Here is a 26652-nt window from a genome sequence, read left to right as displayed (position 1 = left end):
AGATGTGTGCATGTTGGGAAGGGCAGTTTGGTAAAGTTGAAAAGGTAGAAACTCTTTGCTGTTCTTGGTAAGAAATGGCACTGCAAAGCTCTTAAATTGGCCAACTCCATAATATCACGTAGGGTTCATATCTGGTAAAAAGCCATTTCAATTCCAAGTCATTTTCTCTGCCAGCTCTCTCTCTCTCTCTCTCTCTCTCTCTCTCTCTCTCTCTCTCTCTATCTGTATCTATATCTATCTCTATAGTTGCAAGTACAAAGAAAGAAAGAGATAAATAATTGGGGTTTCTTGGTTTTGTGGGAGTTAAAGGAGGGAGAGAGGAGCTAAGGGATTGTTTGGGATTTTGTTTGAAGCTTTGGAAAAGGGTTTGAAGTTGCCAGAAAATAGCAATCTTTTGAGTTGAAGCTACTCGATCAGGTCTGTGGTAGATTAAAGTAGTTTAACATAGGATAATATTACAGCCACCTGCTTATTTTTTCTTCCAAACAAAACACATCCAAAAATAATAACAATCATTATTAGTATTATTATAAGTAAATTAGCAAAGTCAAGAACAAATATGTGTTTTATCTTCCCTTCATGCATTTGCAGAAAAGTGATTATCATAGCAACCTTCCAGATTTTCATTATATACAAAAATATATATGCATATATATACATACATAGTCATCATGCTAGGTTAGATCTGCTGGAAATTTTTCAGTTTTTTAGTTGTCTTTTCAGCTTTAAATATTAAAGATGAGATGCTATTTTTGTTCTTGAATTTATGTTTAATGTGTTTTTTGTCTGTCAGCATAGACTCACAAAAAGTGTGAGTCTGATCTGATCAGATTCTATATATATATATATATATATATATAAGCATCATCAATCAGATATATAGTTCCAAGAAGATTTGATTTTTCTTCCTTTTTGTTTCATTGTTTTTGGGGTTTGGATCAAATTAAAGAAAGATTCTTTCTTTGATCCTTATTTTCTTGATTATATATGTTTCTTCTCTCTTTTCATGAAATTCATTTCTGGGGATTTGATTACAACATTATTGGATATCTTAATAGTTGTCCCACAATTTTTTTGGATGACGAGAAAATCCTATCGGGTAAAATCTGCCCTTGTGACCCTAGCTGGGAAACCAGTCTATGTAGTTCATATCTGATCGATTCAAACTAAGAAAACTAATAGGCTAACAGCACGACCAACCAGGCTAGATGGGTTTTCCCACAATTCTGTGATTTGTGAAGATTAGAGGATGTAATTAATGTTTGTTCTTGGATCATTAAATCTAAATTGTTTCATATATGTGATTGCCATAGCTAGCTAGCTAGGAGTGGAAGGTGAGATGGGGAGGGGGAAAATTGAGATAAAGAGAATCGAAAACAACACGAATCGCCAGGTGACCTTCTGCAAGAGGAGGAATGGGCTGCTGAAGAAAGCTTATGAGCTCTCAGTTCTTTGTGATGCAGAAATTGCACTCATTGTTTTCTCTAGTCGTGGCCGCGTTTATGAATACTCCAACAACAAGTAATAATCTTTCTTTAATTCTCCTCTTCTCTGCTCTTCCATTCCCTTATGTTAATATATAGCTTAGCTTCATTAATGCATATTCTGCTGTCTGGACAAGTTCTATGTTGTCCCATGTCTGCAACCTTTTCACTTTCTCATGTCTCAAGCGAGTCCATCCTGTTATATGAGTTTGTGTGGATAAATTTGGACCATTGAATGTTTGAAATCAATGGTTTATATTTCGCCAACTGTGCAACGCGACAATTGGTTAAACTTGCACCTACATAGTTTGACAAAATCTAAACCATTAATCTCAAGTATTCAATGGCCAGATCGATGGGAAAGGGTGGATAGTGGGAATTAACAATGACCTATATATATGAGAGAGAGGGGGGAGAGATCGAAAAACATACAAGTAGATCAGAGTCAAACTCTGGATACAACTTGAACTGAATCCGACTTAGTATCAGGGATCGGAGGATCTCATATGCTATAACCCCACTCACCCCTCCCCCTTCAAAAAAAAAAAAAAAAAAAGAAGCTAGAAGTTTCTTGAGTAGCAACTAGCAATATGGTTGAGTTTTTCCTCTTTTACATTCTTAGTAAAATTTAACATGGTAACTTTACAAATTGCACATTATTCTTGTACTTTTCTCACCCCACTTTCATGAACTTGGAGTGTTTCCTCCTTTCTTTTGGGATTGTTTCATTGAATTGGGATGAGTTGATGAAGCATGCTGGATAGTAGAGATGAATGAGTGAAATATTTTTTCCTCTATAATGTATGACACAACTTTTGGTGGGTGGGGGATGGGGTGGAGGGGGGCGGGGGGGATAGCTACTATATATGTGTATAAGCTTGTCACTTCCTTCTGCTATTTGATTCTTCATTTGTGGATCTCTAGCTCATTCATTCTTATATTGATAGACTAGTTATTATTAAATTGAATGTCAAGCACTAAAATTACAATTTTTTAAAGTAAAAAAACAAATATGGTGTGACAACAATTGTTGTTGGATTAGAAATAAAATAAAATAAAAAAGAAGAAAAACACTCTATAACAACAATAATAACATATAAATAAAGTTTTTTAAAAATAATAAGTGAAGGCCAGCAGCATACATAAGAAATTAGGTGTTAGTTTCTTTTACTTGAAAAGTTACGAGTTCAATTCTTGTCAACATTCTCCTGGTTGATCGAATTCATGGCACATAACCCGTCTTTCTAGTGCGATTTACCTTTCTAAGCTATTACACAGGAACAAAGATTATCCAATACACACCCTTAGATCGTGACTACATTGTCCACTTGTCATCTCTTCTCCCAAAAAAAAAAAAAGGAAAAAAAAAAAAACTAAAAGTGTCAGTCCATGTCTCATTAATTGGCTCATAAGTTCTCATGCAGAATTTGCACCAAAAAGCACCCCACAAGACTAGAATCTCTCCCTGTGGCTTAATTTCTAGTTCCACCTCTCACATGCAAATGTATGCAGTCTGATCTCATGTTTATTTTATATATATATATATATATATATATATATATATATATATATATATATATATGTTGTGTTTTGAGAGAATCCAAACCCCCCTTTTGGATGTGATCATAGCTTTATGAAAATAGATCCACCCAGGCAGTCCAGTTTAAGGTTTGATGATCTGGTTTCCTGTTTTGTGTTATCTCATTGTACTGTGATCTTTGTTCCTTGCTTCCCTTTTCAGCTTTGGGGTTTTATTGCTTGCATCCTTTTGAACAAACAACCATCTGAAGACAATCTTAATCATTACTAGGTTTTTTGCCTCCCTTCACATCTAGGAAATTAAAGTTTTAAGTCCCAATGATTTTCTTTTCCTATGAAACCTTTCCCCACCCCCCACAAACTATAAAGAGAGTAGATGGTCTCACCCCAAATGGGAAGAATGTGATTCTCGTATCAAAATGTCACGACTTCGATCCATTCTTGTCAACACTTTATCAGTTCAAATCGTTACATAAAGTCTTTATAGTGCGCCTTACCTCTCTTGTGTGGTTACACCCTTCCGATAATGGCTGCAATTTTCCTGGTCATCAGACAAAAAAAAAAAAAAAATCTCTTAGAAATTTAGAGTTCTATTTTTTTTTTTCAAAAATAAAAATAAAAATCTATAATTAATGTTAAATTAAATTCTTTGTTTTCCTTTTTCAAGTTTTCTATTTCATGTATTTTTGTTTTTTAAACATACAAGTAAATGTATTTTGTGTTTTCATTTCTCCAGCATTAAGGGCACAATAGACCGATACAAGAAGGCAACTTCTGATGCTTCAAATATCTGCACCCCTCAAGAGCTTAATGCCCAGGTATATATTTTCTTATTTAATTAACTGAACTCTTTAGTTTATATGCTTTTAAAACATCTAATAACGAAAAAAATGATTTTTTTTTTTAAAAAAAAAACTAATTTGTTGTAACTCATTCTTACATTCAAATATTTCTAAAACAATCATACTTTTATTGTAAAATCATAGTATACATTATTGCTCATTATACAATATAAATTAATACTTTTGTATAAAAAATTGCCTAGTATTTATGATTAAAACATCATTATCTATCAAATCATAATATATATATATATATATATATATATATATATATATATATATATGTGTGTGTGTGTGTGTGTGTGTTTGCGCGCGCACGCGCGTTGTAAGTATTTTATTTAAAAAAAAAGTTTTTTTTTTTTTTTAAAGTTAGCTTGTGATTCGGTATGAGGTGGGTTAAGGCCAAAGAAATTTGACCAGTGTGCTACAACGGTTAGCCCATTGTTGGGCGAGATGAGGCGGCCCACGTTGACAACCCTAGTACTATTTTTTTTTTTTTTTTGTTATAGTTTTACTGACACTATTACGTTATAGTATCTATTCATATCCCTAATACTATGTTTTAAAAAGGGAAAAATTAAAAAGATTATTTTGTTGAGAAATCCATAATATTCATTTGATTATCATATATGTTGTTTGATGTGGATGTAGTTCTATCAACAAGAATCAAAGAAGCTGCGTCAACAGATACATATGCTCCAGAATTCCAATAGGTAACCTCAATTCACAACACACAAACACCTATATATGCATGCATATATATATATATATATATATATATATATATATATATATATATATATATATATGTATATGTATATATATATATATGTATATGTATATGTGCATATTTGATTTTACTTTTTCGAAAAAGGTACAATGAAAGTGACATTATTGTAAATAAAATTATAATTATTTACAAAAATATTATTAGCCATCTCGATCTATTTATAATAATAATAATAGACATTGTGTCTTTTTGGACGTTGTAGCGATTCGGGATTTTCTTTTTGAATAGCTGATGTTGATGTGCATATTATATTGTAGGCATCTGGTGGGAGAAGGCTTAGGGTCTTCGAATGTGAGGGAGTTGAAGCAACTAGAAAGCAGGCTTGAAAGAGGCATTTCAAAAATTAGGTCCAAAAAGGCAAGTTTAATATAATGGCACTATATTTTTTTTTTACATATTCCCTTGCTTTAGAAGGATTAATCTTCTTCAAATCAACAACTAAGATCAATTTATCTGATGATTTCATGTTATTATGTGTTGAACAGCATGATCTAATTATTGCTGAAACTGAGAACTTGCAAAAGAGGGTAACATACATTATCTTATATATCTACTGCTCATTTATATATGCCATCTTTTTTACTACTACACTTCAATATGCTTTAAGATTTTCAAAAACTTTCTTCGATCACCAAATTGCAATAAAATCTATCTCTTGTGATCAACCAACAGGAGGTACACCTTGAACAAGAAAACGCTTTCCTTCGCGCCAAGGTACCTACCTAAACTTTGTGTGTATGGTTGATGTTATGCACTGGGCAGATCTCATCTTGCATGTAACCCTAATCGGCAAAAGATAACAATGAAGTAAACCGGTCTAGGTTGTGCCTATAGCCAATAGGTCAGGTCACTCCTGCGGGAAGGTCACTTGTAACCTTGTAGTTATTAAGTAGATCAACAACTTGAACAATTTGACTGGGGTTGCCCCCAAAGTCAAACAATCTTGTAATCAAGTCCCAAGAAGACCAATAGACCACTCCCGCAGAAAGTTGAACTTGTAATCTGATTATAAAGTCAATAACTTGACGAACTTAGTTGAGGTGTCACTCAAAGTTCGGGGTGTCTTGGATGTACGAATTCTTGTGTTGAAAATGAAATGGGTGATATTAATTAGGCCTTAGCTTTTTCCGTTTGAACAGATAGCTGAAAATGAGAGGCTGCAGCAGCTAAGCATGATGCCTGGTGCAGGGCAAGAGTACCATGCCATCCAGCACTACCTTGCTCGCAACATGCTGCAACTCAATGTGATGGAAGGCGTGCAAGCTTCCTACCCTGTTCCAGACAAGAAGACCCTCCACCTCGACTAATGAACAACACAAGTACTATACATCTTCTCCCACCTTAACCTTAACCCTGCTACTTCTGTTCATGTTATCTTGTCTGTTTTCCCTTCAGTGGTGGGTGGTTTTGTCTGTGTTTTCTTGCCCACAAGGCAAAATCCCTCGTCCCAAGGGGTCCCCACACCCTGGGTCAAAAGGATTGTGGAGGGTAAAGAACCAATGTCTGGTACCCACAAAGAGTCACCCCCACACTACGGCTAGCAGGACTCGTTCTTGCTCACAATTTGTCACCCAAGAACTAATTGAGTTAACTGGACTCGTTCTTGCCCATAATTTGTCACCGAAGAACTAACTGAGTTAACTGTGCGGGCGTGATTTTGATGTTGGGGGTTGTGTTATGCAGGTTGGTTGATGCAGGTGTGTTGTGCAGATGAGAGGGAGGATACATTTGGCTGTTGGTGTGTTTTTCATTTGTGTACTATTGCAACTACTCCAGACTTCTGCTAAGACTGTGTTAGTACTGTGTTTGTTTGTTTGTGTGCAACCAAAACCATCCAAAAGCTAAACTTAGTTACTAAAATCTTATTATCATCTTCTGCCATTACACACATTTTGCATTTAGAGCTCCAAATCTCCAATTCAAGTGGTGTCAAATAAGTGGGTCAACCCACCATCTATTCAGTTACTATTTGGATTGGACCAAGGTCGCTAAGTTAAAAAGTGACAATGGAGTTTAAACACAGCAATCTCAAACAGATAGGATATAAACATCAAAGAATATGGCACCCGTTATTTGCAGCTTGCCTGTGGAGCTCCTTAGTCTCCCTTTGCGCTTTGTCGAGATTCTCCCTCAGCTTACGAATCTCATCGTTGGATCTTTCCTGGGCTTCTCTCGCACTTGCCTCAGCCTGAATACGGGCACTGTGCTCTTTTGCCAATTGCTCCTCGAGCCTATGAGTCGTCTCCTTCAGCTTAGTCTCCACCTGCCAATGCATAATAAGACTTAGGCCCTGTTATGAACAGATACTTGAAAACCGAGTTCTAACTGAGAAAACTAGAAGAACAGCATGTATTCCATCCTTGGCCATGTTGATGCACTTAACAATTTCTTTCCCGATAAACTCAGATTCACCAGAAAAACCAAACAACCCTGCAAGAACCAGTAAACGTTCCAATACAACTAAAACCATTTTTACCATAAAAGAGAAAACTTCAAATGGACTTCATATAAATATATTTGGAAGATTAATAACATTAACATACCAGGAGTGTCAATGACATTGATAATCTGCCCATCGTCCAACACAGTTCTCTGGAACTCACAGGTGCTCGTGACACCAGCCGAGCTCATCATCGAGTTGAATTTTCTCCTTCCAAGAATACTGTTACCCGTAGCACTTTTCCCGTTTCCAGTCCTTCCAACTAAAACCAAAGTTCTTCCATAAGCCGACTCCCAATCCTCACAAATCTCACTTCCACCCATTATCTGCCAAAAAACACATCATGATTTCCAGAAATCCACAAACAACATTAAATCAATTCACTAATCACTAATCAAAGTGGAACAACAAAGAACATCATCAATGAATGGAGATGTATGAATTACTATCTTGTAAAGACAAAAACATGGCAAAAAGGGACAATTCCGGCCAAGTTGGTCAGACTCTTGGCCTGCTGGTTTGAGCCAGTCAGCTCAGCAACCTAAGCTGGTTTACCCAGTACATACACTCGGATTGTGAGTGCAAGTTTATCTCGTGACCCAAAGATCATGGCAAACATCCAACAGACTAGAAATCCAAAAGCACCAAATCAACAACATGCTTAAACACAATTAAGGTAGATAGATGAAGGAATTGGCTAACCTTGAGTGATGGTTTTTGCTGTAGAGGGAGAAAGTGATACTTTGCTTGCAGGAGAAAGAAACTAGTGGTGAAGATACTTTTTTTTGGGAGCAAAGAAGATGTGATTTAAATGTTTTGGAATTTAGAAAGTTGCTGGCATATCATTATTCTTTATTATTCTATCTAAAACAACCAACACGCCAGCATTCATTGGTGCAGCCTGCAGATCAAATATCAATAAATTGGGCAGCACAATACTTTGTTTATTGTGCTGACCATAATTAATTACAAAATATCAATGGTTCGACTTCCGGTATTGGTGGGAATTGAAATGTTTCTTGAACAGTTGACATGCATGCATATCCCATTGAAGATGATTGACCTGTGAGCATATACACCTGCGGAGAAAATGATGGTCGAGAGGGAGTTTTAGGAGATGATGTGTGACCAGTGAGCATATACACCTCCAAGATGATTTTGGGATTGTTACTCTTTTTTTTTTCACAAATCTGAGTTTGGCATTATATTGGTTTGGATTAGTAGTCATTTTAATGGCGGTGGTGGGAGAAGATTCGGTTATAGGTGGCTGCTGCTATGCAAGTTTTGTAATACAATGAGAAATTAACGAGTAATCTTTCTAAATATGGAAAATTATTTCATATACTGAATTAACACCCAGAAAAATTTTAATAAATATTTTTATAAACTCTACACAACCTTTTTAAATATGGAAAATAATTTTATATACTAAATTGACCCACAGACAAAATTTGAAAATTGATTTAATAAACTCTAGACAACCTTTCTAAATATGAAAAATTATTTCATATACTAAATTGACACCCAGAAAAATTTTAATAAATATTTTTATAAACTCTATAAAACCTTTTTAAATATGAAAAATAATTTTATATACTAAATTGACCCCCTGAAAAATTTTGAAAAATAATTTTATAAACTCTAGACAACCTTTCAAAATAAGGAAAATAATTTCATATACTAAATTGACCCCCTAAAAAATATAGAAAAATAATTTTATAAACTCTAGATAACCTTTCAAAATAAGGAAAATAATTTCATATACTAAATTTACCCCCTGAAAAATTTTGAAAAATAATTTTATAAACTCTATACAATCTTTCTAAATATGAAAAATTGTTTAATATACTAAATTGACCCACAGAAAAAAATTTAAATAATAATTTTTTAAACTCTAGATACCTTTCAAAATAAGGAAAATAATTTTATATACTAAATTTACCCCCTGAAAAATTTTAAAAAATAATTTTATAAAGTCTATACAACCTTTCTAAATAAGAAAATTTTTTTAATATACTAATCTGACCGACAGAAAAAATTTTAAAAATATTATTTTAAACTCTAGATAACCTTCAGAAGTTGTTTTCTCCCCTATCCCCCAAGTGGTGTCAAACTTTAGTTCAGAATTATTAATTTTATCAATTTAAAATAATTAATATCTTATAAAAATAACTCTTTAATATAATTCTATTATTTTCTTGAAAATTAAAACAAATAGAAAAAAAAATCTAGACTTTCAGCCAAACACCAAAAAGTAAAAATATTTTTGGTGAAAACAACTCTTGCAAATTAACTCTATAATATGTTAGCCAAATACCATGTTTTGCGTAAAATGAGTCATTTTATAAAATAACCCTGAAAATAAACTCTATAATATATTTTTATTCTTTTTGAAAATTAAACAAAATAGAACAAAAAATTATGACTTTCGACTAAACACCAGACCAAAAAATGAAAACACTTTTTAAAAAATGAGTTATTTTTTATAAAATATATTTCAAACCGACCCTTAAAATATACTTTACAAGAATAGGATAGCACATCGAAGCAAATAAATAGAGAATGCATTAAATTATTAAAGTGGCACCAAGTAGGATGATCAATGCAGTCAAGCTTTCTAAACTAAATTGTTTCCAAACTAAATTGTTTTAACAGATATGATATGAACATCAAGAAGTTTGTCAAAGAATATGGCACCCGCCATTTGCAGCTTGCCTGCGGAGCTCCTCAGTCTCCCTTTGCGCTCTCTCGAGATTCTCCCTCAGCTTACGAATCTCATCGTTGGATCTTTCTTGGGCTTCTCTCGCATTCGCCTCAGCCTGCAAGCGGGCGTTGTGCTCTTTTGCCAATTGCTCCTCGAGCCTATGGGTCGTCTCCTTCAGCTTAGACTCCACCTGCCAATGCATAAGTTTCATAAATGGCGAGTATAACAATGGCACCCGTTGCTTCCCTAGCTAACTATCATGGATTATTCCACCCTTTGACACACATAGATGATCTCAAAAGGGCAAAGGCCAACTTCACTAAAACGGGGAATAGTTCTATTTCACAAGAATGGATATCGTGGAGAGTATACACATATTGACTAGTCACTAATGTTTTTTTTTTTTTTATGTAAACCACAATGTGGTCTGGGTCTTTCTCTATCCGTTTAACGGTCCAAGTCCACCCGGTTCGCTCCGAGAGGCACAAAAGCTGGTCCAGAGGGAATCGTCACTTGTGGGAATTAAACCCGGGTTATCCCGGAATTCTCCCCACAAAGAGAGCTCATTTGCCCCTTGAGCTACCCTGTTGGGTTCTAGTCACTAATGTTAGCACAACGCAATAAAGACTTGATCTCAAACTAGTCAGGTTTGGCTTTAAAGAACCATATTCCCTTTGGTTTAGACCTCAGTAATGTCAGTTCAGCATGTTAAAATAAACGACTTCAATTAACATACCATTTCAGTGATGCGCTTAAGTTGCTCTCCATACGATTTTTGCATTTGATCCTTCAATGAAGATATCTCTTGTTTGGTGTATCCGTTGGAGGACTCAACTTCTGCGGCTTGATTGCGAAGTCTAACTGCTCCATCCTGTTGAATAACAGAATTAACATCCCGGGTGATATTAGTCATATTACAATCAAAAGAACATAAACAATGAGCACAAAGAACGACATACCCTCAAGTCCGAGAATATCTCATCAGTGTATGGTACCCCACAGTTCCGTTCTAGCACCATGTTTACGAGGCTAAGTAGTTCTCTCATTTGTTTAGATTTCTTCGATTCATCTCTCGTCTTATTATCAAAAAGAACTTTCCTATTTCCACACTTCTTAAGAATTTCCTGAAATAGAAGGACACCATAAATCCAAAAAATATCACACATAAGACAATCAAAAACTAGTAGACCGTCAAATTAGAATACACTAAACTATGAATATGAAGAAGCTGCACGCAGATTATATTATACCTTCAAAGGCTCAGGACAGTTACGACCTAAATAACCATCCAAAGTTTCTTCATTATCTTCGAGATCATCCCCACCCGTGAAAACAACAATCATGTAATCAGCCAATTTGCTTCCAAAAAAGTCGCACAAACTCTGGACAGCAGCTTCTTCTTCTCTTGAAAATCGGGTTCTAACCGAGAAAACTACAAGAACAGCATGTATACCATCTTTGGCCATGTTGATGCATTTAACAATTTCTTTCCCAATAAACTCAGATTCACCAGAAAAATCAAACAACCCTGCAACAACCAGTAAACGTTCCAATACAAGCCACACTCAAAACAACTAAAACCATTTACCATAAATGAGAAAACTTCAAATCGACTTAAAGGTAAACACCTCAAACAGTAATAATAACATCATATAATCCATATTTGGAAGATTAATAGCATGAACATACCAGGAGTGTCAATGACATTGATAATCTGCCCATCGTCCAATACAGTTCTCTGGAACTCACAAGTACTGGTTACACCAGCCGAGTTAGTCTGCGACTTGAATGCTCTCCTTCCAAGAATACTGTTACCAGTAGCACTTTTACCATTCCCCGTCCTTCCAACTAAAACCAAAGTTCTTCCATCATCCGACTCCCAATCATCATAAACCTCACTTCCACCCACACTTCCACCCATGATCTGAGACCAAAACCAAAATCACATCATGATTTCCAGGAATCCACAAACAACATTCAATCAATTCACTAATCAAAGTGGAGCAACAAAGAACATCATCAATGAATGGTACACATATGAACAAAAACATGGCAAAAAGGGGCAACCCCATCCAAGCCGACAATGTTACAAGTTCGACTCCCAATAGAAACAGCCTATCCACCTTATTGGTTCGAGCGGGTCAGCTCGGCAACCTAAGCTGGCTTACCCTACAGTTCTAAGGGGAGGCGGGGTTTACTCAATACATAAACTCGGATAGTGAATGCAGGTTTACCTCATCACCCAAAGAACATGGCAAACATCCAACAAACTACAAATCCAAAAGTACTAAATCAACAACATGCTTACACACAATTAAGGTTGATCAATGAACACTAAAAAACACGCAATTACGGAGCACTAGCATTCAAATTTCAACAAAAGGGTAGCCAGAAGAAATCCCTTCACGGCCAAAAACCCAACCTTTATGTTAGGCATGAATCGATGGCAAACAAACAAAAAATCAAATTTTGAAGCGAACCCAGAATCACAAAACAATTGAAAACACGCCCAACAATTAGAAAACAAATGAATTTAAGATAGATAAAGGAATTGGCTAACCGTGAGTGATGGTTTTTGCTGTAGTCTGTAGAGGAGAAAGGGATGACTTTGCTTGCAGGAAAAAGAAACGACGACTTACACAGTGGTGGTGAAGATACATAAGGATACTTCATATCAAATGACAAAATAGCCCTCCACTGTTTGCCGACAATAATAGAGCTGCAAGGGCAGTCTTGACATTTAGGTATCTGCTAATCCTAATTTTTCTCTAACGCACGTAAAATATGATACCATAATTTAATTTACCAATTTTTTTATAGAATGTTTAATTTACCAATTTTTTATAGAATGTTTGATTGCTTGATGACTCGTTTGTTTGATGTGACAACTTTTTTAGTTGCATTAAATTAAACATTTAAAAAAAATACCTTAGTAATTAAGGGTACATTTTATTATTAAAGTATCTTTCTTAGGGTCTGTTTGTTAAGTGCATCAACATGGCCAAAGATGGTATACATGCTGCTTTTTTTATACATACTGTTTGTTGTTCAGAGCTTATGCGACTTTTTAAACTCAGATTTAGAGCTTATTTAAGTATTTATAATTTATTTTAAATTTTTAAAGAATTCGCAAGATGACATGATGTTTAATGTGCTTGAACAACATCGGGATTACATACTGTCCGATTAATTTCAAGATTCAAGTAGTAATATCTCTATCATCGAAAATTTAAGTGAGATCTCTATTGAGATGAATGAGATTCGCAATAATTATGGAAAGCTAGATCATATGATTATACTAATAGTTTAATTTCAAAATGGTAAATTTTAATATGCGAATAAACCAATTTAAATTTTATGAAGATATCTTTTTTAATTTTTCTTTTTACATTTATCATCTTATCAAAAAGTTAATTTTAACATAATCAGCTAGTTTAATAGCTTTTTAGTTTTCAGTTTCTAATTTATAACTTTTTAGTTTTCAGCTAGGTTTGTCAAACATAGCCTTAATGAAATTCACATTAAAATATACTCATTACTTCTCAAGTCTCAACTCATTTAAGCATCCGGCTAGATGCTTTTTGATGTTTTTCTCTTGACCACATATGCTCTTTAATGTTTTATTGTTTCTCACAATTACTATTCAAAGATGTTATAATAGCCGACAAACTATATCATAACCTTCTATACGAAAATTATATTTTATCCACTCAATCACCTCTTTTTTGACAAATTCGACAACTTTGGTTTACCTATTTCATGACTTCTTAAGCTTTACCAATGATGCATGAGAGCCACTCTACCAAATGGAAGGATTTGTTACCGTCAATTATATCCTGAATCCCATGAACCAGATTCAAACCTATGATGAAGTAAATCAAACCAATTTTGCTTCAAAACTCAACATTAAATTGTACATTTCTATCATAAGCAAGTCTTCTTCATCCACTAAACCAATGCCCCAAGGCTAATATGCACATTATTATTTATGTATATATTATGCTTGAAAATGCTGCTAGTCACACTTTGGAGCTTCCATATCTCATATTCACTGGCAAACTGATTTCTGCACAAGAAAACTTTGAGTTATTACACATCTTTGGGTTTCATAAAAAAGGGGGGAAAAAAAGCTATTTTCACTTTCTGAAAAAGAATCCATCTGTGCTGCTTCTTGAAGATGTTGAACCCTCTACTGAATCTGAGCAATCTCAAGCAAAATTTTGTGCAGTGACTGTGGCTTTGAGAAGAAAGGGCAATGATCACTGCCCTTGATCTTGAAGACTCCTTCAGGAGGGTTTTCCCTGACAATCTTTTCTTGGGCATCGGGAGAGAGCGCGTTGTCATCCAATGTTTGGACATAGAATCTCCGGCTGGTCCCATAGTTCTCGGGTGTCAATGACAGCTTCTCCATCATCGGGCCGAGAGGTATGGGTCTCATTGAAGCCATTGCCAGAGCCATATCCTGAAACCATCAAACGAGACCAATGCTAGCTCAACAAAGCTGTCTTTCCTCGAATTTTCAGTTAGTGTATTCATATTTCTCGTCTGTTGCTTGGGGAAGGGCGTTTTTTATCCAAAAACTTTAGTTTCATGGATTGTGTAAGGACATTATCACTTCAATAATAAACCAGATACACGAATTAGTTGCTTAATGGTATGTAAATGATGCAAACCCCTCTGCGATTTATGTGTATATTGAACTCATTTTCTGGTGCATTAGAACAAAATTTAAGTAGAATATACTTATCCCGATGGTTGATTACAAACTCGAGATAAATTAATAGAAGAATGCTTTTAGAGTTACGCTTAACTGATGAGAGTACCTTCGTTGGAGATTGATTGAAATATAACCCCCGCATCTGCTCCTTCTCAAACATGAAGCTAGTAGCGGGCTTGTCTTTACCATTGCCATAGACCAGAAACTTGGAATCCTGCAATAAAAGTTCTGCAGAACCAAGCTGCAGAGGGGATTCGTTTTGAGCAAATTTAAGAATGAAAATGACTAGTAGAAAAATTATGAATCATGTCCAATCTGTTCGGGATTGAAAAACATCGACATACTTAGGTATGAACCATGTCAATTTTAGACAAGAGCAGATATTGTCTTGACATGTTAAAACTCCGGTTTATAAGACAATTATTTTCTTGTTTCTAAGTTCTAACAAACCATCGAAAAAACTTCACCCGCAGCCAAAGCACGATTATCTTGCATATAACAAAATTTTGAATATGTTATATATACCTCTTCAGCAAACACGTCGAAAGGTCTCTGCCCATCAGATATCATTGTAGCACAAAGGAAAACTGCTTTTGCGATTCTTTGGGAAAAATGTTCCAATGCGTATGAAATGCAAGCACCTCCGGTACTATGACCGACCAAAATCACCTAGAAGAAGAATGCATAAATATACTTATTTCTGCTGAAATATCAAGATGATCTCCGCTAGAACAAAGGAAGAGGAAATGAACCAATCTTGCAAAAAGTCGCTTACTTTTTCATCATCTGGTAAGTTCTGGAGATAATCAATCAAAGGCTTCGAGTATTCTACCAGTGTTGTTATACTGTTCGTATCTGTCAGATCGATGCCAGATCCTGTGAGGTCCAAAGCCGTAGGATGCAATCCCGTTTCCTCCAGTAAAGCAACAGTTTTGTACCAACACCAAGCTCCAAATCCCTCTCCATGTATCAAAACAAACTTCTTCGTTTTAATTTTCTCCAAGATTTCCATTGACTGCGGCAGATATTTCTCATTAGTTCAACTTCACACTTGTTTGATGGTTTTCATTCAAATCAACTGTTTCCTATCATGTTTTCTCCTTTTGATTAATTCAGTTCCTCTGCAAATATATTTTAATTGGAGTTCGATTTCCAGGATACTTATATTGATGAAGAAAAGACGTTAATGTGTGATTATAAGGTTCCATAGGGGAACCACCCAAGGTAGAAAGCTCAGGACAAAAACATTGGCTATAAAACATTAAAACGGATTATAAAAGAGAAAAAACTATAAAATTCTAAGTCAATCCAGAATACAAATGATAATTAGCATCTGAAACTAAAACATAATAAACTGCATAAAGAAGTATACAGAGATAGACCATTCATCAGTTCAACATCAACCACCTCCCTAGTTCCAGGCCACCTATTATGCAACAATGGCAACCAAATATGTATCTATGCATGAATAATTGAATATAATGCGAAATTCAGACATCAACAATGATTTGCACATTAAAGAGAGATATCGATAGACTGTTCTTGCCTTCAAAGTCAAGATTCACTAATCACTATTTAAATAGCTAGAAATCTTGAATGCCCTTTTTATCGCTCTCTCTTGACACATAGTTAAGTAGCACAGCCAATCTCCATAGAAGTATTGTTATTTCTAGCCTGCACGGGCAGCTAATAGGTTCTTGAGTGGAAGATAGTAGGCAATGATACAGAATCGAGTCTTAGCCGTAGTGTGAGAGTTATACCTAGCACTCTTCATCTCACTTAATGGGCCGCTAAATCACCGTAATTTAACCCTCCACTGTCTTGTGAAAGGGAATTTCGACTTTTGTGAGCAAATATTACTATTTCTAGTATTACTTGCATTGGGCATAGTGAAGACTGTTGTTTTAATCTTCAATCATTGCATAAAAAGACAGTAAAATTAATGGCTATAGGAATAGAAAAAAGCCACCTAGCATCTACAATAAATATCTGAACTTGATTAGCCTTCTCCTTTTTCATCTTTTCCTAATTCCTATCCCTCCTAAAACTTTTTTTTTAGGCATCTCCAAAAGGGGGAAAGAGTTCATCAAAGGAAATAGCAGCAAAACTAAAGAGGGTTCAGCTAAGAAGATTATAGGTCTAAAAATCACCACGAACTATAATGGAGTAAGAAACAGTAACGAAAAGCCAAAATGGTGACCTGTTTAGAATCGTTGAGAGATTCCGGCAAGTCGTTGCGGCGGCGAGAAGCGGTGGGCCCAATCCGGCGCGACATGGACCCCTCGAACCGCTGAGACAACTGGTGCTGCTGAATCGCCATCGCCAAAGCTTGCCTCTGCAGCAACTCCTCTTCCATCGCCGACCTCCGCCTCGACCTCTCCGCTCTCTTGCTCCGCGACCCTACCGCGCCCCCGCCGCTTCTCCCATTCTCCCCCCGCGAATCCTTCTTCGCCATGCACATAAACCCGTTACCCATTTCTCCCCCCGAGCAAAACCCAGAAATCCCCTCTTCCGAATTGCCGAGGAGAGAGCGGAAACAGATGATAATTGAATGGAGACAACGACAGAGATGAGGAAAATCTGGAGAAAACAACTCAACTCAACTGAATATGCAAGCAATTTAATACTCTTATCATCTTTTATGGTGTTCGCCGTTTTTCTTCTCTCCTCTCTCTCTCTCTCTCCTTTCTCTCTCCCGAGTCTACGTATACATAATTTGTCTCTTTCATCAGTAGCCTTTTCTCTGCAACTGTAATAAGGATGAGCATATACATATACATATATATACATATATAGTATAATATAACAAATTTTAACATTTAATATAGTAGCCGTTTATAAATGCAACCTTTTTCCCTTTACCTGATATAAACGCCTAAATATAGCCAATTGTAGTAAGTCCGATTCACATTTGTATCCATAATAATACGGAGTATTCAATATAATATGCTTCGAAAGAGATAATCAAGGGAAAATGACACTTTTTCCACCTAAGTTATATACTTATAGCACTTTTTCCTAATCAATTATTCAAGTGGCTGTTTTTTTCCCTAAAATGTTAAATGGACATATTTACCCTTAAAATAAATATTTTATTTATTTTTCTTCTCCAACAAATTATGACAATAATTTGGTTTAAACCAAATAAACACTATAGCAATCAACCGAAATATTCCAATTACAATTTAGAATCGAAACTCGATATTTAGAGTTTATTAAAATCCCGGAACGGACGGTTCATGTTCCGAACTGAAAAATAAAATACATTTATTGTTGAATTTAGACTATTTTTAAAATAAAAATAAAATTTTAAAATAAAAACGGTTCAAAATCGCGAATCGGGTCCGGAACCGCCGGTTCACGGTTCAGGATCCAATTTTTTTGATTCATAATTTTAATAAATTGAAATGCAAATATTGGATTCTACATCTGAATCATAACCGAAAACTTTTAATTCGATTGATATAGTGTCCGATTCAGTTCGAACCGAATCGTGGTCATCCCTACGTATACGCAATAATTTGTTGGAGAAGTAAAATAAATAAAATGTTTATTTTAAGGGTATAAATGTCAATTTAATATATTAGGAGGAAAAACCACCACTTTTAGAATAATTAAAGGGGCTAATGTGCTTACCTAAATAATTGAGGGGGAAAAAGTTCTATATGTATATAATTCAGGGGGAAAAAATGTCATTTTCCTGATAATCAAATAAGTGGAGTATAATTTTTTTTAATTAAATTTGTCTTTTTTTTTTTTTTTTGAATGCTAATAGCTCTATTACATTGTAGTATCTGTACTGAAACACAAAGAGCTAATAACGCCTCCATTAAGGCTCGAACTTACAACCTTCCAAATGGAAGTCCAACCCAGGTACCATTGGACCACATAGTCCTGGTAATTAAATTTGTCTAATTGTTTTCATCTTATGATCGTTCATTTAAAATTTTGATATTTATCTATTGTTATTATAACAATAATATTTTATATTTTTATTATAATTAAATTAACTTACCTGTTTTAGAAAGAAATAAAGTATTCAAAATTGGCATTAATATGAGTTGGAGGAATTGTGACAGCTTTTGGTATTGGTCATAGGAATTAGTTGGAACTTTGACTTATTATTGCCGTTTTTCATGATTTATTTATTTATACGAAAAGGTACTAATAATACTGCCATGATTCAATGATTTATTATTACACAAAAGTAAAGTTACACTGGTTACATATTTTTCTTGTCATTCAAAAAAAAAAAAATATGATCATGATGTTATCCTTTGATGCTTGAGAGATAGGCTGCAGACGGATAATATACTTATTTTTGTATATTTGTTTAGTCTATTACTTTATTATGTTAACGAATTTTATGTGTCACTATTTTTAATGTCGTATACGTAAAAATGAATAAGAAAATCATTAGAAGAAATTGTTTTTCCTTCTCTTTCGAATTATTTTGATATAATTAAAATACCTAATGCAATTTATCACTTATGTGTGGTTTGCATGCTAATACATAATAGCGGAGTTTATCTAGTGTACACCCTCAAATAATGACTACAAGTTTCTATTGTCACCAAACAAAGATACCATTTTCCTCTTTCTTCTTTAAAAAAAAAATAAATAAATAAATAAAAATAAAAACTATAGGCAGCAACGCAAAATAATTTTTCATTAATTATTATTTGAGAACGGAAATGCTGCAACATCATATGTAAATTGGCTTTGGGTAGTGACTTTAATGAGTTCATCAAGAATTGATCGAGCTTGAATTTGAAGAAGTTGCGAGTCATCATTGAATGCCACTCACAAGTTGGTGTCTAATCTCCTCAAAGCATATAATTGGATATGAGAGTAACTAGTTCGGTATATTTGAGAGAATATACTAAAGTTTGAACCTCAGTATCGATAGTGTGAGAATTATACTCAAGTGGACAGATTCCTTATGCGCATCAGTATTTGACCCTGCCTAATGTTTCAATCCAAATGAGTAGTCATAAGTTCGAACCCTAATGGTGGGGTTTAAATTCTTAAGACCGAAAATGTTTGAAAAAATATAAAACAAATACTACCAACTTAAAATTAGATTCTCAATAAGATGGAATGATAGTTATGTTTTGAAAAGTTACCAATCAAACACTAACTATGATTTTGATTCTTATTCTTGATGTATAATTGTATAGTAAACCCATGAACCAAATACACCCTAATGAAAGTAGTATCAATCAATGCCACTCAATTTTTTTTTTTTTTAAATGTCACTAATTAGGTATGTACATATATATTTTGCAAAATTTCAATATTGACTCCATTAAAATTTTAAAAAAATAATAAAATAAATTGGAGGGTTCAATATATAAATACAAAAATATAATTATATACATAGGAAAGTAAATATCTAAAATCTTTCATAAAAGTACATATTTCCATTTCATTTCTCTCTCAATGCTTTTCAAAATACCGGTTTCTACCAAACAAAGTATCCATCTTTTGCATAAAATGAGTAACTTTTATTAATAAAATTATTTACATTTTCTATATTTTAAAATAGTTGTATTAAATTAGCCAAATTGAATTCATTGATTTGACACCTCTAGTATCAAACTCTAAGGTATGTCCCTGTCAATAACAATAAAAATTCTTCCATGAACTTTATTTCATGAAGTAGACGTTGCATACCACTTGACTATGGAGGTTTAAATTTATTGGACATCAATAAATGACTTGTCTAGTATATGCATGTTTATTGTAATCTTTGAAAAAAAAAAAAATTATTTATGAAAAAGTTCACATCTGCTATCTGAAAATGCAAATGAAAAACTGACAAAAATCTACAATGAGATAAACTAACTTAAGCTGACAATCTCAAACTTTGAAAAACTATTGTATATTGTACCAAAGTTTTTGTAATGAAATTAAGAGATTTTATCATGATAACTGTCCCTAGAAACAATACCCTTTATGTCCTCTAATTCTTTGAATTAGTCAAATGTGAGCATAATTGAAGTGCACATCTACTTTTGGAAGCAAAAGAAATTGCCATTTGACTAAAGTTAAAGAAAGCAATACACCACCAATTCTTTTTCTTCAGTATAAAGCAACATCATCTTTAGTCATTAAGTGTGGATAAAATGGTAAAATTCTCTTCAAACTTGACCAAAAGTCTTAGGTTCAAACATAAACTACTCAACACAAATAGAATTAATTTTGGTGTGCACTTGTAGTTAAGAAAAAAAATATCTTCCCAAATAATGAGGAATTTAAAATGCCAAAAGACCCCATGGAATTCCGATTCCTCACATTTTTGGGCTTGAAACTTCAAGATTTTTTTTTGGGAAATAAAATACAAAGAAATTAAAATAAACGCATAATCAAAACTTCAAACTTTGAATTTCAAGTCAAGCCGATTGTGTAGTTAAAATCATAAAGAAAGTCTACAATACCAACCAACACCAAGTACAATTTGAAAAATTTTAAGGGACATGTCCACATTGTACTAGATACAAAGATTGAGGTAAACTAAACTTTATGATTACCAAACCAACTCAATTGGGTATACCCCAACAATATTGTCTTTCTAATTTTGAATCTTATATATGTCAACAGAATGAGAAATGTTACTAAGAACATTGATCCACAAATCTAACCTATCAAGATGATCATTAGGTAGAAATTCAAAGAGTAAATGTAGAATATCAATAAATAAGGAATCCATTTATTACAAGGATGCTGCATAGGTTGGGTGTCTTACAAGGAATAACATGGTTTTGTAACAAACCAGCAGTCAAAGACTATGGAACCAACACAAAGACATGCAAATTAAGAAAACAAGTTTACCTATCAAATGAATTCCCATTGACAGAACTGTAAGGAGAAATAGCTGCATTGATTCTCCCTTTCAAATTGAATTTTTCTGCTATGATTGGTCTAACATCTTCAACTCCAACTAAACCCTCCAAAAACGGGAGCAACACAAGCAGTTCTTGGTCACAGGGATCATCAAACCAGCTCTCAATCGGTATACCGTTGTCCACTTGGAATCCAAATGCCTGAAAATTAAACCACGGTCGAGTTTAAGATTCGCACTTCAGTCCATAACAGAGCCCTATCACCGCTAGGCTAAGATTCAAGTATTCAAGTAGAATGGAAGGCACAACTTAATTAGTTGATCCTTTATGCTTCAGATTGTGTTGCAAAACAGGAATTTTATTACTTTTTCCCATCATTGAGGTCATTCCTTGTGGTTTAGATTTTGCCTATGCATACAGCATACTAAATTAAGTGAAACAACAAAGTGCAACTAAAATGATGTCCAAGTTAACAAAATGGCAGAAAGATAATGAAGGAAGAATTGGTAGAGTCTGTAAGAATACCTGAGGAGAGTTGTCAACAATAATGACATGTGCTAAATCACGGCCAAGAATTGATAAGTCTTTAAGGTAATTTCCATCAACAAATACACAGGAGTCACGGTAAACACGATGGCGAAACAACTTTCTCTTTGGATCTAGTACATTCAAAACCCGCTCAGCATAAATACTTTGGCTGGCTGTAAATATGATTATCTCAAAAAGGCTTGATACCCTCTCCAAAAAGTATTTGAGATGTGGGCGGCATCGTACATATACTGTATGGTCCTTCAAGTTGAAATTTACTGAAAATGTGAAATCAGCATCATCACAAGGTTCAAGTGTAGAGTGCACCAAGGTCTCTGTCAAATTTAACAATTCATGAACATCAGTTAATAATCATGAAACACAATTAGAAAGATGTGAAATGGAACTTCGGTTGTATGAAAAAGCAAAGTAGCAAATAATTTCTAGTCCGTACAAAACTCATCATTTTTTAAGCTTAATGAACTTCAAAGATGCATTTAATATCTCTGCACATAAACACTAGAATATGCACTTATATTTTGTTCAGTGAGTAATAGGTTGTTATCACATCCAAACTCACCATTCCATTATATCCAGGTAAAATATAATAGCAGTTTAGAAGTAATTCATCTCAATATAAACCAATTAAATAGTCAGTAAACATGAAGTGTGTGTGAATACAGCCTATACACATGCTGTGCAAATTAAAAGATGTGTACCATCCAAGTCCAACGCCAGAGTGGTCGAAGGGCAACTCCGTGTCTGCTTAGGCAAGAGCAGAGGCCTAAATGTTGGAACAACTGCCGACAAATCTGGCAAATTCTTGATGAAAAAATATGGATCAAAATCATCAAACTCTTCACTTTCAGTTTCCTCCATACTAATGTCAGTTTGCACTTGGTCTTGATTAAACTCATCTACACATTCCAACCTTGAATTTCTTAAAGTATGATACGTGGAGAAAACTTCAGGTGTGGGATTTTTACTCCCTAAATCTGCACAACAGCAGATGTCAAGACATTAACATAAGAAAAGAAGAATCCAAATATTGATATAAATTATTATCAGAAGAGTGGATCCTGTCTAGAATATGACATCTAGTCATGGCATCCTTACTTGATGAAATTTCTTGCACATGCCCATTCAGAATATCAGCCCCCATGTTCTCTTTGCCTCGGTCATCAAGTGGCTGGTCTCCATGTTGGAAGGGCTTAATCAACTCCACTGGAGAAAATTGTTGATAAAATTATTCAACAAAACTAGGCAGATACATGTCACAATACTGAAAATAACTGTTCACATCATTATGAAATCACACAATTCATTATATACCATTAGTTGAAATTTCTCCTGCAATACTTCTAGTAGTACGAAAGGCAGGAGAAAAAATTGCATCAGTTTGGCAATTAGCAGTTCCATCTTCATATCCCTACAAAATGACAGACATTAGTTAACTCCTCAATAAGAATTCCTTCAGAAAGATTCTGCTTCCAGGAACTTTCACAATAAACTAGTTTCAAAACAAATTGAGAATAACAAGAAAATTTCAAGTAGAAATCGAGTGAAAACATGCAGAAGAGATGTCACGCTACCTTGTTTTCAACAGAAGCATAATTAGTTTCGTAACCAACATCCTGACCCCAACAAATGTCGGCGGCATCATTATCCACCAATCTAAATCTTGAATCCAATTCTGTACCGGTAGCAGAGTTCTCATCCTTCTTTGAAAAGGTGTTGCCTAAAAGTATCAATAGGAAGAAGAGTAGGCCCAACTGTAAGTTCCCAATCAGTACAAATAGTTTACAAGTGTAAGAAGAGTAGATCTGACAGTAAGTTTCCAGTCTGTACAAATAGTTTATGCAAAACCATGTCAAATAAAATAATAGACTATTAGACTTTACAATCAAATGATCAATGTGGAATTTAGAAACAAAGGTTAAAGATCAACTGAGAAGTCTGAATATAACTCTGATATCAGCTTATTGAGTTGCTGACTATTTTCTTACATAATGATTGCAATCATCTCATTTATTTGTTAGCATTCACATATTGTGTATGGTAGGATAAAATGTGAATGAGGTCTGGATAAAATTACCAAGACATTGAAAATCATAGTGGATATCAAATATTCAAATTCTAACAAGGTGTGGATGCAACAACTTTATCCCCTTCTACATGAAATCGGAGAAAACAGATTTTATAGTTCAAACTCCAAGAAAGTAAGAAAGCCATGAATTTAAGTTTAAGAGCTATATCAACACACCACAATAAGCCAAATATAACTGGGCTATAGGTTGACTTTTGAAGTAAAGAGATGCAAATCCCAAAAAATTGAGAAAATCAAAACTATAGGCATCTGATCAACATATACTATCTGTTCAACCAGAGAGAGCACCAAAGTAAATGACTTAAGATAAAAACGCATTCCACTAAAGTCTGTGCACTACAATACAAAGGGATACACTAATACATCGCACTCCTATAGCATTTATTGAATTTTCAGCTATAGATCCCTTTGTAAAACAATCGGTAATGGCTCAATGAATCAAAATTCATGGGCACTGGTACATAACACAAGCCCTATAATTATAATACGAGTTCCAATATCCATATCCAACTAACCTGATTTTTGCTTCCTTGCTGAAGAGGTTATTAGGTCTGAAACTCTTTTTGACTGGTTTTGGCTGTTTTCAGACAATTTCTTCTGGTGTCTAGAAATCCTTGGACTCCCGAGCTCTGGAGCATTTTTTCCATCAACCTTTTTCCTGGTTTGCATAGCTACCTTGGGTAATAGAAATCTGATCCCACAATGAATTGTTTGAGCTCCAACAGAATTTATGAGTTAATCATTCCCTGTGAATGTTATACCAACAAATATTAGTTTCCTAAAAAGTACCATAGCCAAAATACTTAAAAGGTACAATAATAAATCATAGGAGTTAATTCCAGTTTTGGTCCCTCGACGATTGAGTTTTCTGACATTTAGTCATTGGCTTCAAAGTTGATCACATTTACTCCTTGACTTTTATTATTTTTTTTTTTTATCAGGAGGAAGGGGATGAAGCCCCACAGATTATTTTCTGCTAAAACAAACACTATGAGCCAAGGCACCGAGCCTGTCCTCCTCATAACACCCACGAGCATCGCCGGGTGGAGCACCAAACTCAATCCAATCACGCCCTTCCCGAACGGCAATCCTAGTCCAGTTTTGATCACATTTACTCCTTGACTTTTAAAATCTTGCAAGATTTTGTCCCCCGTCAGTGAAACTGTTGTGGCAATAAATCCTAGGGCATAAGGAATTTCCTTATAGTCATGCAGTTTTAAGCTTTTGGTGCTTTTTAGCTTGCACCAATTCTTAACTTCCAGTTTATAATTTCATGAGAATGATGACTGCAGAGAATTAGGAATTATAGAATTTTGAGTACACTGTTCTCCCCGTTTACGTTTTAATTGATAATTTTAACTGACGAATGTTACTGCCAGCAGGGTAAAAAGGCATGACTATAAGAAAATATCCTTATTTCCCCTATGATTTAGGAAGTTGCTAACAATTTGACTAATGGAAGACAAAATCTAGCAAACGTTTAAAAGTCAGGGACTAAATGTGGAAAAACACAATAGTCAAGGGACCAAAAGTGGAATTTACTCAAAATCATAGTAACACTGAATGTGGTCAGGTACTCAGGTTATAGTAATAGATTAGATAGTTGGATTAAGCCTGAACAAATTAAAAAGGAGCTGATAGTTGGAAAAACACAAATAAGATAATTAATATTCAGTAAAACAAATCCCATCCAATAGATGCAACAGAGTTGTTGACTGGAAACAATAATAAATAATAAAAACAAAGGCAATACTGGCAGGAAAATAGGACTCAAGGAGAAGTAGCCCTAGGTAATAATATGATGTATCCCACACTGTTCATTAGATTCACAATTACTAAAAGACAATACGTTAGAATGACATAATGTTGACATGAATCTAATTACCAGATGACAGATTTCCTTAACTATGAGATGAGAGATTTCTCAGATAAGGTTCATTTGCAAGCAGGCGTAGTTACACATTGAATAAATATCAAGAACTGTACTTTAAACTTTCAGGACACAGTAAGAATGGAGAAAAAAAAAAAAAAAAAAAAAAAAAAAGAGCTCTCTATCACCGACCACACTTAAGCAGCTGAAGTGTAAGCTTAAAAAAACTGTGCTTGCCATTCCAGAAAAAGTTCAATTTTTTCAATTTTCGGAGCAATTTTATAAAAAAGAAGCTAACTGGAAGAGCTCACTATCACTCTCCACAATCTAGCAGCTAAAGTACACAAAAAACACACGAATATCAGAGTTTCACAGGACAAAATATCAAACTCGCCATTTTCATAAAGGGATCTGCAGAGCATATCAAACATCATCTAATAAATAAATTTCAGATAGAAAGACCTAGACGCGAACGAAATTCAAAACCCTAAGATGATAAGATCAATGCAGATGAAGAATATCAACACAGCCAAACAAACCTGGAACAAACACACTCATACACACACAAATAAACGAATTTGAGCTAACGTGAAGTTCAGAAATTGGTACCTGAACTCGAAACTTGAAGAATCACAGCTCCGTAACTTCAGAATCCGTGCCTCGAAGTAAGAACAGTGCGCTCGGTGACAGAGGAGGGAGGGAAGGAGGGAGAGAGAGGGAAACAAAAATTAGGGTTTTTAAGATTTTAAGAGTGAATCTGAGTGGAGATCTTTAAAATTTTTGAAA

The 26652-nt window shown here is 34.5% G+C and overlaps 5 protein-coding genes across 10 annotated transcripts; 1 reads left to right on the top strand and 4 right to left on the bottom strand.

Moving 5' to 3' along the window:
• The first annotated feature begins 148 nt into the window (after positions 1-148).
• Positions 149-6539, top strand: LOC109172085 (agamous-like MADS-box protein AGL11). Of its 3 annotated transcripts, none has more exons than XM_019321254.1 (9): positions 149-417; positions 1318-1521; positions 3760-3841; positions 4517-4578; positions 4913-5012; positions 5141-5182; positions 5328-5369; positions 5777-5974; positions 6339-6539. In XM_019321254.1, the coding sequence occupies exons 2-8, from the start codon at positions 1340-1342 to the stop codon at positions 5960-5962; spliced, it is 696 nt and encodes a 231-aa protein (XP_019176799.1). In that variant the 5' UTR covers positions 149-417; positions 1318-1339; the 3' UTR covers positions 5963-5974; positions 6339-6539. The 3 variants fall into 3 exon arrangements, with proteins under 3 accessions (XP_019176799.1, XP_019176798.1, XP_019176800.1); XM_019321253.1 differs by having other exon boundaries at positions 151-417; positions 1314-1521; XM_019321255.1 differs by having other exon boundaries at positions 158-417; positions 1314-1521; positions 5795-5974.
• A 102-nt stretch (positions 6540-6641) lies between these two features.
• LOC109172084 (immune-associated nucleotide-binding protein 9-like) lies at positions 6642-12464 on the bottom strand. 2 transcript variants are annotated; one of them, XM_019321252.1, is made up of 7 exons: positions 12360-12464; positions 11489-11723; positions 11050-11327; positions 10759-10923; positions 10536-10670; positions 9755-9989; positions 6642-6694 (listed from the first exon to the last, which is right to left on the bottom strand). In XM_019321252.1, the coding sequence occupies exons 2-6, from the start codon at positions 11718-11720 to the stop codon at positions 9777-9779; spliced, it is 1023 nt and encodes a 340-aa protein (XP_019176797.1). In that variant the 5' UTR covers positions 11721-11723; positions 12360-12464; the 3' UTR covers positions 6642-6694; positions 9755-9776. The 2 variants fall into 2 exon arrangements, with proteins under 2 accessions (XP_019176797.1, XP_019176796.1); XM_019321251.1 differs by lacking the exon at positions 6642-6694 and having other exon boundaries at positions 9642-9989.
• Positions 6706-12316, bottom strand: LOC109171858 (immune-associated nucleotide-binding protein 9-like). The gene is made up of 4 exons (XM_019320933.1): positions 12222-12316; positions 7199-7421; positions 6961-7085; positions 6706-6918 (listed from the first exon to the last, which is right to left on the bottom strand). Exons 1-4 carry the CDS (start codon positions 12234-12236, stop codon positions 6706-6708), a joined length of 576 nt encoding a protein of 191 aa, XP_019176478.1. The 5' UTR covers positions 12237-12316.
• Positions 12465-13691: 1227 nt separating the features above from the next.
• LOC109171798 (putative methylesterase 12, chloroplastic) lies at positions 13692-17279 on the bottom strand. Of its 2 annotated transcripts, XM_019320873.1 has the most exons (6): positions 16717-17279; positions 15292-15531; positions 15042-15185; positions 14623-14757; positions 13940-14261; positions 13692-13865 (listed from the first exon to the last, which is right to left on the bottom strand). In XM_019320873.1, the coding sequence occupies exons 1-5, from the start codon at positions 16990-16992 to the stop codon at positions 13989-13991; spliced, it is 1068 nt and encodes a 355-aa protein (XP_019176418.1). In that variant the 5' UTR covers positions 16993-17279; the 3' UTR covers positions 13692-13865; positions 13940-13988. The 2 variants fall into 2 exon arrangements, with proteins under 2 accessions (XP_019176418.1, XP_019176417.1); XM_019320872.1 differs by having other exon boundaries at positions 13692-14261.
• Positions 17280-21182: 3903 nt separating this feature from the next.
• LOC109171789 (CTD small phosphatase-like protein 2) lies at positions 21183-26652 on the bottom strand. 2 transcript variants are annotated; one of them, XM_019320860.1, is made up of 9 exons: positions 26476-26652; positions 26059-26277; positions 24512-24742; positions 23482-23627; positions 23222-23318; positions 23006-23113; positions 22609-22884; positions 21887-22224; positions 21183-21562 (listed from the first exon to the last, which is right to left on the bottom strand). In XM_019320860.1, exons 3-9 carry the CDS (start codon positions 24663-24665, stop codon positions 21347-21349), a joined length of 1335 nt encoding a protein of 444 aa, XP_019176405.1. In that variant the 5' UTR covers positions 24666-24742; positions 26059-26277; positions 26476-26652; the 3' UTR covers positions 21183-21346. The 2 variants fall into 2 exon arrangements, with proteins under 2 accessions (XP_019176405.1, XP_019176404.1); XM_019320859.1 differs by lacking the exon at positions 26059-26277 and having other exon boundaries at positions 26476-26651.

Source organism: Ipomoea nil, unplaced genomic scaffold (assembly GCF_001879475.1).
Source record: "Ipomoea nil cultivar Tokyo-kokei standard unplaced genomic scaffold, Asagao_1.1 scaffold0382, whole genome shotgun sequence".
NCBI classification, from domain to species: Eukaryota; Viridiplantae; Streptophyta; class Magnoliopsida; order Solanales; family Convolvulaceae; genus Ipomoea; species Ipomoea nil.
The sequence above is the reverse complement of the archived record's forward strand: the minus strand, read 5'-3'. Positions and strand labels throughout refer to the sequence as shown.

Bases quoted from the DNA above. Each gene is read 5' to 3' on its own strand.
- LOC109172085 (XM_019321254.1), top strand. From the start codon at position 1,340: ATGGGGAGGGGGAAAATTGAGATAAAGAGAATCGAAAACAACACGAAT. The intron at 5,013-5,140 runs GCAAGTTTAATA...TGTGTTGAACAG, and splicing joins CAAAAATTAGGTCCAAAAAG to CATGATCTAATTATTGCTGA. The intron at 5,370-5,776 runs GTACCTACCTAA...ATTAGGCCTTAG, and splicing joins ACGCTTTCCTTCGCGCCAAG to CTTTTTCCGTTTGAACAGAT.
- LOC109172084 (XM_019321252.1), bottom strand. From the start codon at position 11,720: ATGGGTGGAAGTGTGGGTGGAAGTGAGGTTTATGATGATTGGGAGTCG. The intron at 11,328-11,488 runs GTATGTTCATGC...TGGTTGTTGCAG, and splicing joins CAATGTCATTGACACTCCTG to GGTTGTTTGATTTTTCTGGT. The intron at 9,990-10,535 runs GTATGTTAATTG...ATGCATTGGCAG, and splicing joins TTAAGCGCATCACTGAAATG to GTGGAGTCTAAGCTGAAGGA.
- LOC109171858 (XM_019320933.1), bottom strand. The intron at 7,086-7,198 runs GTATGTTAATGT...TGGTTCTTGCAG, and splicing joins CAATGTCATTGACACTCCTG to GGTTGTTTGGTTTTTCTGGT. The intron at 6,919-6,960 runs ATCTGTTCATAA...ATGCATTGGCAG, and splicing joins TTAGAACTCGGTTTTCAAGT to GTGGAGACTAAGCTGAAGGA.
- LOC109171798 (XM_019320872.1), bottom strand. From the start codon at position 16,992: ATGGGTAACGGGTTTATGTGCATGGCGAAGAAGGATTCGCGGGGGGAG. The intron at 15,186-15,291 runs GTAAGCGACTTT...TTCTTCTTCTAG, and splicing joins ACTTACCAGATGATGAAAAA to GTGATTTTGGTCGGTCATAG. The intron at 14,758-15,041 runs GTATATATAACA...TCCCCTCTGCAG, and splicing joins TCGACGTGTTTGCTGAAGAG to CTTGGTTCTGCAGAACTTTT.
- LOC109171789 (XM_019320860.1), bottom strand. From the start codon at position 24,665: ATGCAAACCAGGAAAAAGGTTGATGGAAAAAATGCTCCAGAGCTCGGG. The intron at 23,319-23,481 runs GTAGCGTGACAT...GTCATTTTGTAG, and splicing joins ATGCTTCTGTTGAAAACAAG to GGATATGAAGATGGAACTGC. The intron at 22,225-22,608 runs GTACACATCTTT...TAAATTTGACAG, and splicing joins TCTGGCGTTGGACTTGGATG to AGACCTTGGTGCACTCTACA.